At 40.6% G+C, this 19,410-nt stretch overlaps 1 protein-coding gene across 3 annotated transcripts; it reads right to left on the reverse strand.

Annotated features, from left to right (window-relative positions):
• Window positions 1-867: 867 nt before the first annotated feature.
• EEF1AKMT1 (EEF1A lysine methyltransferase 1) lies at window positions 868-5,696 on the reverse strand. Of its 3 annotated transcripts, none has more exons than XR_009728599.1 (5): window positions 5,192-5,693; window positions 4,203-4,285; window positions 3,278-3,558; window positions 2,288-2,552; window positions 1,777-1,841 (listed from the first exon to the last, which is right to left on the reverse strand). XR_009728599.1 is itself a non-coding variant. In XM_061374310.1 (5 exons), exons 1-4 carry the CDS (start codon window positions 5,339-5,341, stop codon window positions 2,293-2,295), a joined length of 675 nt encoding a protein of 224 aa, XP_061230294.1. In that variant the 5' UTR covers window positions 5,342-5,696; the 3' UTR covers window positions 1,777-1,841; window positions 2,288-2,292. The 3 variants fall into 3 exon arrangements, 2 of the variants coding, with proteins under 2 accessions (XP_061230295.1, XP_061230294.1); XM_061374310.1 differs by having other exon boundaries at window positions 2,288-2,431; window positions 3,256-3,558; window positions 5,192-5,696; XM_061374311.1 differs by lacking the exon at window positions 2,288-2,552 and having other exon boundaries at window positions 868-1,841; window positions 5,192-5,690.
• Window positions 5,697-19,410: the final 13,714 nt, after the last annotated feature.

Genomic DNA, 19,410 nt, shown 5'->3' on the forward strand with positions numbered 1-19,410 from the left:
CAATCTCTAACCTACTGTGATACTGTGATACCTATGATATACAAGTACATATGTTTTATATAGTATATTTATAGCTGATAAAACTGTTGAGAGCCTTGGAATTTATGAACCAGCTTTCACCCAAAAGTACATTAGAAGTGTAGTCAATAGGATAGCCAAAACTGGCTTAAAAAATTGCCAGTTACCAAAAATCCCTACTATCCCAAAGCAGGGTTTTTCCAAGTATCATCTATTTTGACTGAAATTGACGGAAATACAGCCCAAACCTTGGGCAATATAAAATTTAACATTTCTTTATTAGAAAGAGTGTGAGTTTATCAATACACTGTTACACCTCAGTGGCCCTGTACGATTCAGCAGTTCCCAAGATGCTCCTATTCTACTGCTCTGCAGATGTCTGTGGAACAGGAGGCAAAGATAAAAATTGGAAAAAAGGCCTGTTCTTGTAACTACAAACTTGGCATACTTGTAAATCATCTTAGCTTGATATTGAAATCCACTGAAAAGCAGGCACTGTATTTAATCAGCTTATGATTCAAGATTTGAGGGACTAGTGTATATAGGTCACATTATTACAGAAGTATCTCATAACCCAACAGTAACTCGAAGGAAGAACCGAGGAACACACAGCCTGAAGCACTAACCCAAGGACTGGCTCATGTGTTGCATTTTTATTTAGCAATTAGTTCATATTCCACTTGATTTGGCCTGACTAATGTATAGGATTCTTAATGCCAGTAAAGGTCTCTCTAATGGGGAAATCCTTACTGTGCTTTTTTCAAGGAGACATTTGGTTTATACCACCTCAGGAGATAAGCTTAACTAGTCAACAGAACAACCCAGTTGTGTGAGGGTTTTTAAAGTTCAAAAGACTTTCTGTTGCACTAACACATAAACACCACAAAATAAATGCACTGTGCTTCTGCAAGGAGATGTGTAATGACTTAGTACAGTATGCATATGTACACGAGTTTGTATGGTGTAAGTGATGACAAAATAGATCTTTTCACAAAAAGAAAGTCTGGGTTTGTGACAAAGCAGGGTGAAATAATAACCACAATATTTTAAAAAGCCAGTCTGGCAACGATAGTGAGAGAATAATTCTTATCTTACTTGGCAACTGCTGGGTAGTTCTGATGATTATTAAAAGTAATGGGAGAGGCCTCTTCAGAAGGAGACCTATTTTCTCTTCCAATTATTCTTTATAAAAACCTCAGCCTGCTGGCTAATGAATCTGAAAACACATGACATATTCAGAACAAACATCTCTCAAGCCTTTTACTCAGGGAGCATCTCTCAAGATTGAAAGGAGACCACTAGTCATGCTCTTTCAACCATCCACTAGCTAGGAAGTCATCAGTTCTGATGCAGTGATGACTCCAGTGACTGTCAGGCAAGCACCTGTGTGTTGTTATACACCAACCAGCTAAAATCACTTTGTAGGGGTCACTGAAGAGTCCTTGAATGGTAAAACCTGACAGTTTGAATGAACCCCTAACAGAGAAGCTTCCATTGTCTAGCACCTGTGCTGTTTGGTCCCCATTTACCAAAAATGTACGATACAAAACACATTTAAAAGAGAGAGGCTATCATGATTAAAGCTGGCCCAGAAAACAGTACTTGGAGCTGAGTATTTCAGCACTGAGAAATACAGTCACTGCTAAAAAATAGAAAGGAGCATGACTGAGAAATCTGTAGACCTTCTCAGGAGGCTCAATCCAGCCCAGAAGCATAATTCACGTAACACCGAAATTCATTGGCTAAATTTCGTGCATGTTTTGGAATAAACTTGCAAATCTTCACACCAAGATTCTTTTTGGCCTGTTCCTCCATGATTGCACCTGCAGCAAAAATAATTAGCAATTGATGAGAAAAACAGTAACAGAATATCTGGGTTTTTTTTTTATTAGCTCCTCCCAAATGCATATAAAGCAAGCCTGCTATTTTTAAGGAAGCAAAGCTTAAAGCAGCTCTACTGTCAGCCCTCTTTGACAACTGAATCTATTTGGAAATGAGAATAAATCTGAAAGAATGGAAGATGCCCCAAGGAAATGAATGTAAATGAAGTTTCATGAAAGTAGGTAGAGGGTAAGCTCTGTATAGAAAATAGAAGTGAACTCCATCTTCTTGCTACATGCCAAACAAATTGCATCGTAGGGAGGCATGGGAAAGGCAAACAGATTACATATACTCTTCCACTTAAATAAATGCAATTTACAGCTACACACTGAGAAATCACTTCCTTGAGCAGCATTTCTCAAACTCTGTAAACTTAAGGACCACCTACCCATTTTAGGGAAGAAACTGTGAGAACCATCCTTGTGCATGACTGCCATGTGCAATTAAGCAAAGAAGGTTTTCCATGACCACATTCTTCATTTCAGCTGCTTGGTTGACTTCCCTCACATTATATTTATAGAGGGGTTTTGTCCTTTTGTGTTTTTTGCAAATGTTTCCTGGATGTCTTCAGATGTCTTGTAGTAAGATTACAATTTAACCTTAAACCCCATGAGTAAAGCAGATACAGCAAATGCACCTCCATAAAGAAGGCCCTGCAAGTACAGCTGGTAAATTACCTAGTTTCACTGCTCTTATCACTCATTTTTAATTCCTCCTGCTGTACTTCAGTGCCCAGAATCTCCTTGCTTGACTCACAGTGGCAGAATATCCCTCACAAATTCATTCACATTACAACTCCTGTGTTTACCAGTACAGACAGGTAATGTGGAGTGGGGGCATGTTTACTTTGTTTTTCTTTTCAAGACTTTGCTCAAATCATCCCACTTTACTCAGCAAAGGCCATTCCAACCTCTTTGTCATTCTTTCTACTTAGCTCACCTTAGATGCTAAGTACTACGTGGCAGCTGAAGTCCTGCAGCTACTGACATGTTTAAAAACTCACAAATTCTTATTCAGTAAGACATTAACAGTAAGTTGCACCTATCTTTGTCATACCCAGATTATAGAGTGGCCTTTTACAAGAAAAAATACTTCTGGAAATCTAGAGGATGATCTTACAATTCTTCAAAGATTTAATAAAACTCAAAATGCTGTATGAAGAAAGCACTGACTTCAATTCTTAAAAAACACATACCTGCAGTTCAAAATAAAGGTTGAACTAAAGTATTCCAATGAAAAGCTTAGGATACATGTTTCTCTTTGAAGTAATGATAAATTAGTATTACTGAGTTAGTATTTTTCTCACTTAAGAAAGTTTCATCTTTTGAGGGGGAGGAAAAGATGCTTAATGGTGACCTAATATTTTTATTAACTATACCTGTGCAAAGCAGAATCTTTCCTTTTGTTAAATATTTGATGGTCTCTGCAGTTTTTTGAAGACATTCCTCAGACAGATAGGGTGGATCTGCTATAACAATGTCAAAACTGTGTGGCAGGAGATTTTCAGGTAAGTTCAAAGGGTGGTTGTAATCATAGAAGATAAATTCTTCTCCATATACAGAAAACCTTCTGTCATATTCCAGTATACAGACTGAAAAATCTTTACCATCCTGTTCTTTCAGTTTCTGGTATACACTGGGTGCACTAACACATGCTATCCTGAAAAAGAGACAACAACTGAGAATATTCATTTAAAAGGCAAACAGCAGCAAAAAAACCAAAACACCCTACAGCAGTCCTCAGGGCTGCTTTGGGAAAACATTTTAAATATTAGTCCCAGAATGTATGCTATTCATCCTCCATTCTAACAAATAATTACTTCAAAGTAGAGTTTTAAGCATTAAAGCCATTTATTCAGCCTCCATGCTGCATCACTTAGGCTTAACTACAGAGAAAATCTTGGTTCAGAACAGCAAGGAAATATACTTGAAAACTTAAACTCAACTCCTTACAGAAATAGGAAGAAAACCAAGTTTCTCCACCTGTTCTGCAGAAACATTGTATGAAAACAGAGAAAAGAATTACTAATCATCAACATGCTCTGGAGCTGTCTCAAAAAAGAAAAGATTCACAGTAAACTTGTACAAGGCAGAGCCTACAACATTCGATGAAATGCTAAAAGATAAGATCAGGATGAACTATTATTTACACAAATAATAGCAAAGCATTTGTGCAATATCTCAACTGAAGAAAGATAAAGTACAATGAGTAATGAATTACACTGCATGCTCTGCCTACAGGTTGGAAACAAAGTATTTACAGAAAAGACATGTTGAATCTCTGATGTAATTATTGAAACCTACCTGCCACCCTTCCCAGCTGCTACAACTGCTTCATCAGCCAGGCGTGATGCGGTTTCATCACTGTACCAAAACTGGCTCAGTTGCTGAGAAAGAGAACACACAATTACAAATAACATCAAATCTCTGGACTGTGCTATGTACTGTTAGGTGTGGTGAGTTGTATTTGAAGAAAAAATCCACAATAACTTCTCAGTTCACCAACTGTTAAGCTGGAAAAGTGAGTATTTTCCTGACAGTCTTTTTACCTCTGTAATGCAGGGACACGCAGCAGGTAGCTTACACAGTGTGTTTCCAAAGCATTTACTGTGGTATCAGGAAAACCAAGTAATGCAAGATCACTGATTATTGGGTTAGTTCAAACCCACTTTGCAGATGCACAGTATTTATGTGTTCTTAAATTTTTAGTGGAAGAGGAAAAAGGAACTTGAAAAGTGACAGTATAGAAAGAAATAAAGGGTAAAAGTACTGAATCAGAAGAGATCAGAAAAAGGAAGAGTAAAAAAAAAAAAACCCAAAGAAAACAGAGGCAAACCAAAAATCAGTCTGTCAGAAGAAAAAATAAAAGCGGCAAAGCAACCATCCACAAAAGCAAAGACATAAATCACAGAATGCAGTACAATGTGAAAGGAAAGATCACTTCATCTTGTTACTTGGTGCTTGTCTCAGACTCTGAGAAGAGTCTTTTCTACCTTCACATAGCAGGCTGGAGTTAAAATTTCCAGAAGGGATAGATGTTTCTGTTAGCAGCTTTATTCCCTTTCCATGTTGTACCCCTTTCCCCACCCCCACCCCATGTAGGACAGAGAAATATATCCAGATTTAACATTAAAGCAAATATCCCTAGAGTGTTGCTGTCCATGAACAGTTTGATTTTGCTACTCTAAGAACACTTTTTGAGTGCTCCCTTTTTAAATTTCATTTCATTATCCAGCCATAGAAAAGCTCAGTAAAGGTTACTCCTTCATGCACTGAAGTTCATAGTTTCTTACCCAGTCTTCTTCAATTGAGCCAATGGAATATTGATTAAACCCTTGGGAGGTCTTCATGCCCTCTCTCTGCTGCTGTTCCAAATAGAACTCCTGGAGGGCGGCCAATGTATGGGATGAAAGCTGGGGAATATCATCACCATCATCATCCATTTTTCTAGACTAGAGAAAATATTTAATTAAATTAACCCTTTTCAGTGGTGAACGTTTTTAATAACAGCACACTCCCCTGAGGTACAACGACCTTCGCTGACAATACAGACTCAGCCTAACAGCTACCTAGGAGAACCTCCGGACAAGAGAAAACATATTCTCTCTACTTATGAGATCTTAAACAAGTGAGAGGATGATTAGAAATAACACATCTCCAGAGAGAATTCAGGAACAGCAGCAATACTGTTCCCTTTCTATACAACACAGATTTGGCTTGTATTCTTGGAGGGAAGTTGTCATTGCAGTTCTTAATTTCCTGAATCTGGACACCTTGTCTGTATCGGGGGAAAACAAAAAAAAAAGGGTGAGGGGCAAAAACTCCAGTGGATTTGGCAAATCCTATAGAAACTGTTCCCTCCCATAAATAATGATACTGGTCATTCCTTTCCACTTTCAAAAGTCACACAATTCTGAACTCAAAAGGCAGAAACCTGGCTTTAACTTCCACGCCATAAAAAGATTTATCTGAATGCCAGAAACCTTCTTACAAGAAAAAGCAGGCAAGAAACTCAAGATGTTTTCCTTAGACAATGCTATTTGACTGAACTTGTGTATTTTGTGTGTGAGAACATGGGGATAACTCATATCAAAAAGACATGGTATTTACTACCATGAAAGTACAGCCGCATTGCACACACACTGCACACACAGAAGTACAGCAGAGAGACCTCTCGTGCTGGGTTACACCGCAAAGGGTCACTCCACCCTGCTCACCCGGGCTGCTAAGCAGCATCCGGGGGAAAGCTGTGGGTCGTTCCCAGAAGAGGCAGTGCCACCTCGTGGAGCGAAGGTGATGAAAACAGGAAACCTGCATGAGAAAACTACTAGAGAAAACTGGAAAAGATGCTTCTCTCAAGAAACCCATTTTCTCTGCTTCTGATCTAAGAACTAGTGCAATGACTTTAGCATGACTTTAACATGACAAACACTTTAACACGAGCAATGCCTTTAACAGAGCCTGGACGCAGGCAGCCGCCTGCCTTTGTGCAGAAGTCACCGGGAGAACCACATGCCATCTGAACTGTGTGCAACTTCAGAAGCCAACTACGATTTCGAGTACAGCTGCTCAGTTTTTCTCCTCCCATTCCCTGTATAAGAAGAACTCCAGAATCCACAACCTCCTCCCTTCCCACCCTTCCCTCTGTGCTGCTCACCCTAGCACAGCTGTCAAGACTTTTCCTGAAACACAGGTGCTCCCTACTTTTTGAAAAATGGTACCATCAACCTGTTAGATAACCCACCAGGATTCACTTATTACTGTGCTGTTCCACTGACACAGTACACATCTACATGTGCTAAGAGTAAAGCTCTTGGCTCTTCCAGAGTATCATTTATCTTCCATGAAGACAGGCTTAGGGAGTTGGGCTTGTTCATCCTGGAGAAGAGAAGGCTCCAGGGAGACATTAGTACCTAAAAGGGCCCACAAGAAAGCTGCAGGACTTCTGCAAAGACATGCACAAATAGGACAAAGGTAATGGCTTTAAACTGAAAGAAGGTAGGTTTATATTAGATATAAGGAAGAAATTCTTCACTATGACAGTGGTGAGGCACTGGCACAGGGTGCCCAGACAAGCTGTGGCTGCCCCATCCCTGGCAGTGTTCAAGGCCAAGTTGGATAGAGCCTTTGAGCAACCTGGTCAAGTGGAAAGTGTCCCTGCCTGTGGCAGGGGGGTCGGAACTGTATGAGCTTTAAGATCTCTTCCAACCCAAACCATTCGATGATTCTATGACTTGCTAGTCAACCTTAAGACAAGGAAGGTACTGTGCTCTGCTCAGGCTTCAGCTCCTGAATGCTTACATGGATGCAAATCCCTCATCTCCAGACGATTGGAATGGTGACCAAACTAACCCACACAGAGGTGTGGGGGAGTCTGTCCCAACCATAGTAAAAGCATAGACAGAGAAAGGATCTTTCCTACTGGAAACAATTTTTTAGATCTTTAAATCCTAAGAAGAGTTGATTGTCTGACAAGATAGTGGGAGTATTGACAAATGCACTTTCACAGGAATGACTGACAGGACAAGGTGTATGAAATATATTAGTCTAAAGTAATTTAGACACCTACATTAGTTTTGTAGAGTCTTCCAATGCAAATCAAAACTTCTCAAACATCCAAGATATCATCCTCAAGTACAGGCAGCATCAGCAGCTTGTTCCCTGGCAGTCAACTGGGAAAACCTAAACAAATTCAAGTTTTGAGGCCCAGGTGCCATAAACCATAATGGCCTCTGAGCACGATAGCCAAGCCAGGGGATGTCAGAAAAGCAGAACTGACAAACTTGCACACTAACCTGAAGCTGTTTTCTTATGTACTCATGATTTTGTGGAGTAGGGAAAGAGCAGGATTTGTGGACCAGGACCAGCTTACCTACCACAGATCTGAGAACAGCTCCATTTCAGGATTAAGTCTGGAGAACTTTCTGTTAACATCCATAGCAAATGGTTCAAGAAGAAAGCTTACTAGTTCAGAACAAGGGTTGATGCTGGTCCTTCTTCTACCCTGAAGCATTGATACGGCTTCCTACCCTGAATTATTTTCATTAGTATCGTACCCTGAAGGCAGCCAAAAGCTGCTGTCCCGAAAGGAATAAGACAAGGCAAGTATATGTGATACCTCCCCCCTCCATCCTCTACCAGGCTTTAACCATTTTCCACTATGGGAGTTGTTTCTGTACCTGAAGTGATTCTGTGAATGCACTTCTCTTAGAGACACCTGTCTGGTATCCCTTAAATTCACATGAGGTTTTTAAACCTAGAATGTCAGCGGGTAAGAAGTTTGGGTTTATGAACAGTTATCTTTTGTTGCTGTGAAAATGGCTACTAACTTCATGCAAATACTTTGTGTATCGGCAAACAAAAGGCTGAGCTCCTAGACACCCTCTCCACACCACTCTGTCATTTCACAGACACCTGTAGGTCAAGGTGTTGCTGAGCTACAAGGATCTCTTGTCAGTGATGAGATTTCACAGTGCTGCAAAGTGACACAGAAGTGTTTACAGACGAGAGACTTTCAGAGGATTAATGAATGCATAGAATTGCACTGGAATAAAAAAAGTAAGGTCTGGAGGCCAGTGGTTACTTGAAGGAGAAGAGGAGCATGATGTATTCTAGACCAACTCTCCTTTTCAATAAGCACGGGCAGAGAAGGAGAGTAAGCTGGACTCGACCGCTGTTACCCTCTGGCATATGAATGAGGGAACGCTGTCAGCTTATGAAAAATGCCCCTTCTTCCTGCTCCCTCTTGTGTTTAACTGCTTTGAACACCCACTGCCGGCACCTGCCGCTCGCGCTCTCCTGCTATGCAGGCCCCGCTCCGGGCCAGGCGCCCCCACCGCCTCCCACCCCAGCGCGGCTGGAGGAGAGCGCAGCGGGACGCAGCCGGTCGGCATGAGGCCCAACGCTGCTGAGGGATCCGCTCCCGCCCCCCGCCTCAACGGTCCCGCCGCAGCCGGCTACCCGGCCGCACACGCCACCCGCCCACGCTGACAGGGCGGGCAGGCGGGCTGACAGGCGGGCGGGCTGACGCGAGCCTGAGGAGCCCCCGCACTCCTGACACAGATCCCGCCTCTCTCCCCACTCACCGGCCGCCAGTCACCTCCGCGCACGCGGGCCTCTCCTAGCCAGGCCGGGCGCCGCGCGCCCCCTGCTGGTGACACGGGGCAGGAGGAGGCCGGCGGTTCCGGCGGTGGCTCCGCCTTTGCTGCAGGCGGGGCCGGGCAGGCGCGTTCCTAATCCGCGGTGCCGCCGGCCGCCGGTAATGGGGAGCTTGGGCAGAGGTGGGTTCGTGCGCGCCTGTCCCAACCGCAGCAGCTTCCCCGGTCCCTTGCGGCCTATGGCAGGTGTCCGCCTGCCCGGGCTTAGCCGCCGGAGCCTGTTGCCGGCGGGAACCCGTCGTTTCGCTGTGCCTTTCGCCACTGCGGTGGTTCGGGTGGTGTAAAGCGGCCCGCAGAAGGGTTTCCAGCGTAAATACGGGCTTCTTAAAGCAGGCCGTCTCCGCAGGGAGCAGCCGCCGCGCTCCCTCGGCCGTGTCGTGCCTCGGGGTTTGAAGTAGGTACTTCAGCAGATACAGAAACCGTGGGTAGGGTATACCTCCAGTCAGGCATCCATCGGTCGCCAGCTACGTTAAGACTTAGAAATCACGGATATATCTCTGGTTAGATGCCCAATGTTGCTGATTTCACTACCAGCCTGTTCTTACTGAGCTTTACCTTTGGGTGTACAACTGATCTCAGTTTCTCATCCTGTGCAGACACAACACACTTGTCTGGCATTTTGTATCATCTGTTGCTCCAAAACCTCAAGAACTTCCTCACTTTTTTCATTCCTCCTTTATAAAGGCTGGTAAAAAGCATTTTCATAACATCATCTTTTCATGGTTTGGTTACTCTTTTATAAACCAACTCATCAAAGGCTGCCCATTGAGTTATTTATAATTAAACAGCAGACTCCCCTCTCACGTTTTCCAGTTCCCTCAGCAGCAAGTTGAACAAGAAACTGCTATTTTCCCTGATACCGGGAAATAAAGGTTTAACATTGTGCGTGCGTGCTTAAGCAGTCGCTGTGCTCGGTGAAGCAGAACTGTAGGAGTCAAAGTTGCTAGAATGGTGAAGCAGGATTGTAGGAGTTACAGCTGCTAGGCAGGATTGTAGTAGATAAGATTCATAGCTTAATATTTAAGTCATTCTTGTTCAAATACTATCTTTAGAGAGAAAAGGAACAAAAGATAGCCAGAGTGACAAAATTTACGAACTTGACAAGTTTCTACTTTAACATACATAAAACCGGCTTGTACCAAACCTGAGGTTTGGACAGAAGCCGAAACCCGATTGAGTCTGGATGAAAGCAAGAGGTTACTCGCCCCGATGAAGAACTACAGGCCTTAATCTTCACGACCCCCTAACGACCACCACCAGGAGGCACTGCGCAGGCGCACCAATGGGACGAATCCCAGAAAACTAACTATAATTCTAGACGGGAATAGGTTTTGCATATGTATTAGGCGTGAAGTAATCTCATGCTTAGGTAATCATTATATGTAATATAAACGAACTGAATGGCAAAGGGGAGTGCGCATGCTTTTGGAGGGGCAACCCCCATGCGCCTCAGCATACCTACTTTACAGCTCGTTAAGAATTGTGGAGTCAATCCGTGTATCACCCCTACAACCTGATGAAACAGCTACAAACCTGTTGCAACACTTGCAAAGTCCTGGTTTCAGCACTAGCAGCCTACAGCCAGAGAGAACCATTTCCTTGAAAGGCAGAAACACAAAATTCTGGTAACACATTTTTGCAGCACAGCTTCTGTAGGCAGCAGAGAATCAAATTTTCTTGCTACTGCACGATGTGGGGATAGGCCCCTTTTTCATTCAGATCCCCATATATTTTACCTCTCTCTCCCCTTAGGAAACAGGGGTTTGTTTGCATGACAGTAGAGAACTGTGGGCATTTCCTTCTGGTTTTAGAAGACTTCCAAGTAGTCTGAATCAGGCATCCAGCCCTCTTTGTCTTCAGTCTTGCCAAAAGTTGATTGTCTTATGTGGAGCACACCCCTATCCATTCATGTTACCACCACTGCTGCAGGTTAAAACAAACAACCCCTTTTCCCTGTGTGGCCGCAGAGTGGTAGTTATCTGACACCTGCATATTAGTGAGTGCAGTCAGAAATCTGGTTTAGATTCTACAAAGTGACATTTCAGTCTGTTTCATGCCTTTTGTAAAACATTTTACATGAAAAATGTTCTGCACAGTGCTGACAATGCAAAGATGAAGGAGACTGGGCAGACACATAGTGCCAGTCCAAACTTCCCAGAGTAACAGCCTCCGCTGTCATGGGCGATTCCTCCTCACAAGAGGGTTACAGAGATCATGTAAGGGCACACGGCTGCATGGGGGCTTGGCCAACATTGCCGAGGTAATGACACCAGATACTACTTGGCAGCACACAGACAGTTCCAGACCTCGCCTGAATCCATGTCACAAGATGGTTCTAGAAGAAAAGCTCAGGAGGAGCTCAAGTGACCCTGTAGGAAGGAAAACAGGTTATATCTTGCAGTGCAGCTGCTTTGGAATGTGAGGAGAAACGAACCACAGGTACAGGAACACCTGCAAAGTGCACCCTGCAGGAAATTTGTTACTAATTTTTAGTTTGTTTCCTTTTTTTATTTTTATTTGTTCTTACCCAGAAAGGTATTTCTAGTTAAGCTGTCTCCTCTATCCTCTGACAGACCCATGTCACACAGCAGTGACACCGATGTCTCCAAGATGAACCTGACAACACAGACCACTGGCACTTTACCAATATGTTTGTTAGTACTCTGTGTCCAACCAGATCAGGAACAGAGCATGGACATAGCACAGTTCCACCCTGGAAAGCAAGAGCAACTTATTACTCTTAAGGCTTTTATGTTTTGGTGTTTTTTTATTTTACAGTCTATTGTATTTTATCTTTCCTAATGAAAGCCTACACTTTTCAGTTCTCCTGCTGTTGCAAAAGCCATAGCCATATGAAGTATAATACATTTTAACTAATATGAAAATAGCTTATACAATTGGAATTTAATAATCTGTTGTTCTTAGGTATAAAAAAATTCTTAATCTCGACACTTTTAGGGCTGCAAACCAACTGCATGCTCATTGGGAAGACAGCCAAGCATGTCTACAACCATCCAAGGATTACTTCTAATTATTGTCAACATAACCCTACTTCTGAAGATGGAAAATAATATTAGTAGAAATATTCTACTTGCAGAACAACTTGCAAGTTGTTCTTACCTCATCTTGGTAAGAGAAGCTTACTGCACTTTCTTCTTTCAATACCAAGCTGTTCTCCTACAGATGCAGGATAAGTGTATTAGAGCCCTGTGGGGTAGCTCTGTGGGCCATGTGCATCACAGCTTCCTGAGACCTTGGCTCACACAGGAGGACAGACTATCAGTCAGCCTCTTACATCTTGCAGTCACTCTCTGAATTCAAATACAGTTGTACATTTGCATCCTCCAACGGATTATGGACTCCCAACTCTATTGCAGATGCGCATCTTCTTAGAAACATGACAGTGAAACATGATCACAGTGACTTTTTCTATTTTGCCAGGTCTTGTGGATCCCTTGGAAATAATTTAGGGATCACAAAGAGCGCTGCAGTCTTCAGACTGAAAAATACTCTACTTAAGTGACCACTAGTCACTTAATACCACCAAGTGGTGCTGACATTTAAAAAACATCAAAAAATAGCAACCCTGAAACAATCATCAGTATCTTACACCTTCATACATTTTAATATCCCCATTGATTTTACTATGCCCTATTGCCCCTCATTTATGCTGTTCTCTCAAAAACTGCCTTAAGATACATACTGACATGCACAGTTTATGGAATTTAGTAGGCCAGAGCCTACTCATGGTTGTTTTTGCTCCCCCCCCCCCCCCCCAAGAGGTAATCACTCTGCCATTACAAGAAGCAGGAAGGAAAATATATAAAATATATTTAGCAAAACCAGTAAAATTAAAGTGGAACAGAAAATGCAGTCAAGTAGCAAACATTATGTACAGCAGCAGATTTTACAGTTGTTCCTACACATACCTCTGCACTTATTTCACATATGCTTTTTAAGGAGAAAGAATAGAAATAAGCTAGTGTTAAGAAAGAAAACACTTTTTTTTTTCCCTGAACAATAAATGGGGTTTATTACTGTTTTTGCCTTTTTTTTCCTTTTGCAACTCCAATTCAGACTATATATATCTCTTAAGAAAAATAAAAGAAGGACACCATTGTCTCAGTCCCTAGAGTAAAATTACACTGTCCTTCTTTTACAGAATATACTGGAATCTTAAATAGTTACACTCACAGGATCTAGACATCATCTGGCCATCTTAAGGGATGTAGGTAACAAACATTTTAACCAAGATACAAAACAGGTATCTGATTTTTCCAGCTTTCCTGAGACTGAGTGAATTGTTTAAATACATGTGCGTTATCAAAATTCATGTTACAGTACATTTTTAACAGTAGTTTAAGAAATCATGAAAGTGCATTAACAGCCTAAAAGCAGGCAAAAAGTACTTCAGAAGAACAGTCTTTCCTTACAGTGGCAGAAGAATGTAAGCCTTCCCCCAAAGCAGTGTTGATCTTGTGTGAAGACATCAGTGATCTTCCTAAAGATTCCAAAGTGTGGTGGTGGGGTTTTGGCTTTGGGGTTGTTTTTTCTGAGTTACAACAATCATTTGAATGGACAAAATTCCATTAGAAGTGTCGGTGCAGGTCTAAAATTAAAACAAATGTCCTGACAACCTATTAAAACCAAGTTATGAATGAGGATTTCACATCAAAATTCTGTTGGAGTCTAGCAACGACTTTCATTCAGTAAACACGAAACAGATTGGAAGCAGTCTGAATATGCCACAAACCTAAACTGCATCACCCAAACCAATAAGCAAATCAAACATACACATCTTCGCCACCACAAACAGCAGGCCAGATATAGAGAGGGGAAGAAAAAAGGAAGTACATCACACCCAAAGCTTTGCCTTACTCTAACTTGCAAAGGGAAGTTTGTCAGAAAAATCAAATCTGATCAACATCTATCTGATGTTAAGGTGAAAAGTGTCCGTAAGATTCAAATATAAGTGGGAGAAAAACTAGTAATGAGTTTCATCTGTATCAGTCAGAGTGGGTAACTTCAGTGTTCTCTCTGGAGACATAGATTTGACTGGATTGTTTCCCAAAATAAAGATTTTCTTGTTTAACTAACAAAGCTCACACAGATAGTATCATATTTCACACAATTCCAAAATAGCGCCTTCTCTTTTCCCCCAAAAATGTGTTGATAAAATGGCAGGCTCTTACTAATCGTTGTCAGGACGATACAGGCTAAGTTATGGGATAACACTTGTATTACGGACTTTTCTTCTTACAGATTAGTCTGATTTTTTTTTTTTTTTCCTCCATGTAAGGTTGCAAACTTTTTTCTTCCCTCGTCTTCCAGCTTCCTCTCTGGTTGACCTGCCAGACAAATTCCACTCGGAATGCTGAGTTTCCTGCCTTTCTGCTTACAATACATGGCAAATCAGTGAAGGAAAACACCCACCACCAACTCCACCACTCATGGCTGAAGCAAATGTGAGTTTCATATAGGCAAAATGGATGATTCTTGAGTACACTTACACAGACAAGTGTGAATAAAGGCTTTGTACCCAAATCATTCAAGTTTATTCCAGACCTTGTAATTTAAGGTAAAGCAATATTTCCATTTTCTACATGAAAAGCTTTTGGATACGCTGCTGCTGTTAATCTTACCAGCTGCTTCAGGGCTTTCCTCAAAATTACCTTAAATATTTCTGTCCTTTGCCAAAATGTTCACTGAACTAAACCAGGCCAGTATAAATATGTAACTGCAATAATCTTACTTCTGAAACCAATAAAATTCTAGTGATACATACAGCCAAGATGTAGAGCAAGCTGTCACCACCATCGCTGTTGCGTAGTTTTACTTTCAGGATTTGTGAAGCATTCCTTTCCTTTTTTTTTTTTTTTAAGAAAAATGTGAGTGCATGAGAGTAAGAGGGGAGCAACACAAAACAGCTATTCTTTATCCAACTGTAGCTGTATTATAGCGCTTCAGTAACTGATGCCAGCAACTGAACTTTTCTGATATACATGAAGTAACAGACTGTCAGATGGCAGTTACATTGGAACACATTATAAGCTTGAAGAACTTTTCTGTGCCAGATATCATCAGAAACTGTTCAAATTAAATCTACACAGAGAAAAATTCAAGACTCAGAACTCAGTATTGCTTTGGGGTAGACAAACACTACCAGTAACAGTGACCTGAAAAGTCACCATTAACTTTTTTTGGAGGATGGGTGAAAAGATTAATTTCATTATATATTCAAAGCCACTTCTGGTAACTGTAGTCCAGTGAGAGATACTCCTCTCACACACCTAATCACTTTTTTTTTCTGTTGATGGATAAATTCATGCCTTGGGTGTCCATGTAAATTAAAGTTACCCCATAAATTTTAACTGAATTACTGCGCATTTGCAGTAGCCAAAAAACTCAACGTGTGCCTGAGGTTTCATAACATTCCTACTTCTGTTTCTCCCATAAGGAAGTACAACAAATGCTATTCCAGGGATAAAACACAGGTGAGATTTTAGAAAAATATTAAACAAGAATACACACAAATCACACACGGCCAAAACAAAATAAAGTAAGTCTTTAGTGGAAAACAATTTTATCCTCCTCCTGCTTATGGATCTTAAAAATACACAAAGTGTTCATTTCAAAATGGAAAATTCAACTGTTAAGTAAGGCTTGATCACATAGCCATTGCCAAAGTCTTATTGCAACAAATAGTGAAATATTTCTATGCAATTTCGTATCTCCAACTGTACAGGTAAAACAATACTTGAAATCAACTAGCACTTCAATCCCTGCATTTTTAATATATAAACTCAACATAGTACTGAATTATACATTTAAAATATTTACACACTTGACCAACAGCAGTACTAGCATTTATTGCCTTAAAACTGCATGTTCACTGCACAAAGACCCATCCCTTTCCCAGTGGGAACAAATAAAAGAGGATAATATTTTTTCCCAATTATTAACTCTAGAACGGTTCAATGGGAGACTGACATGTACCTGGGAATGCTATTAGGAAGGACTTTATCAAGTATCAAGCTGTATTAGACTGAAAAATAACAAGCAGTATCTTTCCCTTGAGGTTGGAAGTCTTCCAAGTCTTTTATAAGAACGGCTTAAAAAGACAGGAAAAGCAGGAAAGGGAAGAAATGGAAAAGCAGAATCTACTTTAATTCACTGAGAAGGGAAAGACAGGGAGATCTTCTCCATTGCTAGGGCACCAAGAAATCTCATACTTAAGAAAAAAGTTTTGTAAGACAGCCAAGAGCTTAAGGCTCTAAAGCAAATCACACTTCATGATTCGCTTCCTGATTAGTGCTAGAAAGCATTAATCTCATTTACTGCAAAGAGGGCACTATCTACTCATATTAAAAGCAAATGGACAGGCGGACAGAGCTGGCTCTTTACATTTTAACTGTTATCATTAGGCTTTGTTTATACTGAGTGATTAGAACTAATATGGGAAAAATGAATGGTTCCTTGCAGGAAAGTGTAAAACCCCAAACCAAACTAAACAAAAAACCTACCACCACAAGTGGCACTTGTCACAAGTAGAGGCACCAAAGCCTGAACAACTAACTGTTCGCTAACTGTGTAGACCAGAACTGAGGCACACTGGTGGGGAATCTTATTTTAAAAGCCACTCTTTCAATCAGCTGTAATTGAAATAACTAGTTTACAGCAAGCATTACTGTACTGCAGTAGACCAGTCCTGGGCAATACTTCACCACTGCTGCCTCTACTGGGCATTACTGGTATGAAAATCTTCTGGTTTTGTTACAGTAAATCTTACACCTCACAAAACTAAAATTAAAATATTTAATATTTACATAGTATCTCAGATCCTCAACGCATTTTATAGGCATAAGATAATCCTCACAACATCCCTGTGAGGTAGGTAGGTATTATCGCTATAGTAACAATGACGGTTCTAGCAACTTGCCAAAATGGCCACAGAGGATCCAGTAGAAAAACTGATAAAAAACCTAGAGGAGCCTGGCTCCTACTCCTGCGCTTATATTCATCAAGCTACTTCCATAAAAAACACCCCTTCGTACGTATTTAACCAAAACTGAAATTGAAGTGTTTTACAAGAAAAATGCTGCTAGTTGTATTTTTTACAGATCACAAATTAGAAGTTGCTTTACCTTTTGAAGAATTAGATTTTAAATGGACAACTGACTGCTTTGAGCAAGCTTACTTTCTAGAACTACATGGCTTAGATATAAAGGGATTTACCCAAGTAAACACTGGGGCTTCAGTGAGTGCTACACGCTGTCACAGAGATGACTCTGATTCAAACCCCTCTCTTTCAACTACTTGGATTTGGACGTGCTGAGAAAACAAATTTCTCATTCCTGAGGAAAACAGTGAGCCCTTTATCACTAAACAGTGAAACACAAACCTCTGGGCAACAGTTAGCAAATTCCAGCGGTATTCAGTGGAGATACTTAAGGCATAAATGCACACGAAAGTGGAAGTTTTGTGTAGTAGCCAACTTCATCCTGTCCATGTGTATCTGTGCTTTCAAGAAGGTCTTGAATTTCATGACCCAACCCAATGATTCACGCTTGCCAACAGTAAACATTACTAGGTTGAACAACAGAAAAGTGTTATACCAGCATTAGATCTAGCTATTACAATGGGGAAGGAGCTGGCAAAATGGGAAAGAAGCTACTTGATTTCTAGTCTCAGAATGGAAACACTGGAGCAATAATGTGTTTTAGCAAAAAACAAAACAAAACAAACCCCCCCTAGGCAAATGTATGGTACAACTGTTACAATTTTAAGAATTTGTTACAATTGCATCACGCAGCATTTGTAATTCAGTTTGAGTTGCCCTTTTTAGTTTCCCCTTCAAAACTCTAGTGAATTTTTGGAACCATTGTTCACTTTGTACAGGGAATGGAAAAAACAATGCAGTGATGCTGTAAAAATTACAGGACACTTCCATGGAGCCACATCACAGTATTCACTAAAAATAGTCTGTAAGTATTTTCTATACGAGCTTTTGCATCTCGATCTACAACTGGGCATATAGAAGTAATATTATTTTTTTTTTGTAAGGGATATAGAAGTCCCATAGTCCAGCAGCCACCTCTCCAGCAGAAATATTAATTAATAAAATATATTCCCAGAGCCTTCTGCAACAATTTCATGGATGTCATTAAGTAGAGACATCTTAGCGTTTGCTCTAGAAGAAACAAAATGTCATGGAAAGTTCCTTGTTGAATATAGAAGAAATATTAAGAAATAGGAAGAATATTATCTAACATAACATCAAGCAGGAAAATTACAAAAACAACCCTTACTAGGACAGTTCTCCTTTAACATGTAATATTAATTTAAAATTAAGGGCAAAGGAAAGTTTTTAGTAACCTTCAAAACTAGTTTTTGAAAGTCAGTGTTCATACTTTAGCAAGTCTCAATAGTCAAAAGATGTCCCACGGCTCTGATCTCACCCACTGTGATAGTGGGCCTAACAAGAAAAGTAATGGGCATGCACATTCCTTTGTCCTGGATGCTAACTCAACTTATGCCCTCATTCATCAAACACAATATGCAAGAGCATTTAAAATTTTTAAAGTTAATAAATATTTTTTAACTAGTGAGCCAGCTTTAAGATTAAAAAATTGATAATGGCAGAACTAGATATAAAAGAATAATATAATGGTTGAGTTTTTCAGTTATTCAGTCAGATTAAAAAGAAATCTGGAGGTATTTACTCTGATATCTTTGAAGACTTTGGTCTAGATATTTGACATTGAGCAAATCATGACAAACTAGCAGCAACTACTGCCACTTACGTTCCCAGGCTTTAATGCTCTTCACCTGAAAAAAAGGTTTCAGAACTGCTGCCCTATACAATGTACAAACTCAGAGAAGCTCCAGAAGCAGTTTCGAAACATAGCAGAACCATTACAGTTTAAAACCAGAAGGATCTGCAGGATCACCACCTTCTGTGCAAGTGCACAGCCAAGAAATCTTTTAAAGAGAAACATCAGAGTTTGAAATAAAAATTGAGAGCCGTGCCCCTATTCTAAAACACTACACAAATCAGCTTAAGAAATAAAATACTAGCAGGAAAAGTACATTATCTACCAAGTTTTATGGTCACTTTTCAATGTGTAGATCTGCCCTAGCCCAGTTTTAACACGAATTAAAAGAGAAAAGCAGAATGAGGAGATGGCATTTTTGGCCTTGTGGATCCATGCTTGAGACAGGTATAGGTTTGACTTAAGAAAAAAAAAGAGAAGAAAAGCCTCAGATCACTTACAGCACAGTATTACAGATTTTTGTCTTTTAAAAAAATCTATTGTGACAATTCTGAGATGAATAGCTGAAGAATGGCACAGAAT

The sequence above is a fragment of the Neopsephotus bourkii genome, unplaced genomic scaffold, assembly GCF_033783945.1.
Source record: "Neopsephotus bourkii isolate Nb327-2 ecotype Australia unplaced genomic scaffold, CSIRO-AGI_Nbou_v1 NB_1638, whole genome shotgun sequence".
Taxonomy (NCBI): domain Eukaryota; kingdom Metazoa; phylum Chordata; class Aves; order Psittaciformes; family Psittacidae; genus Neopsephotus; species Neopsephotus bourkii.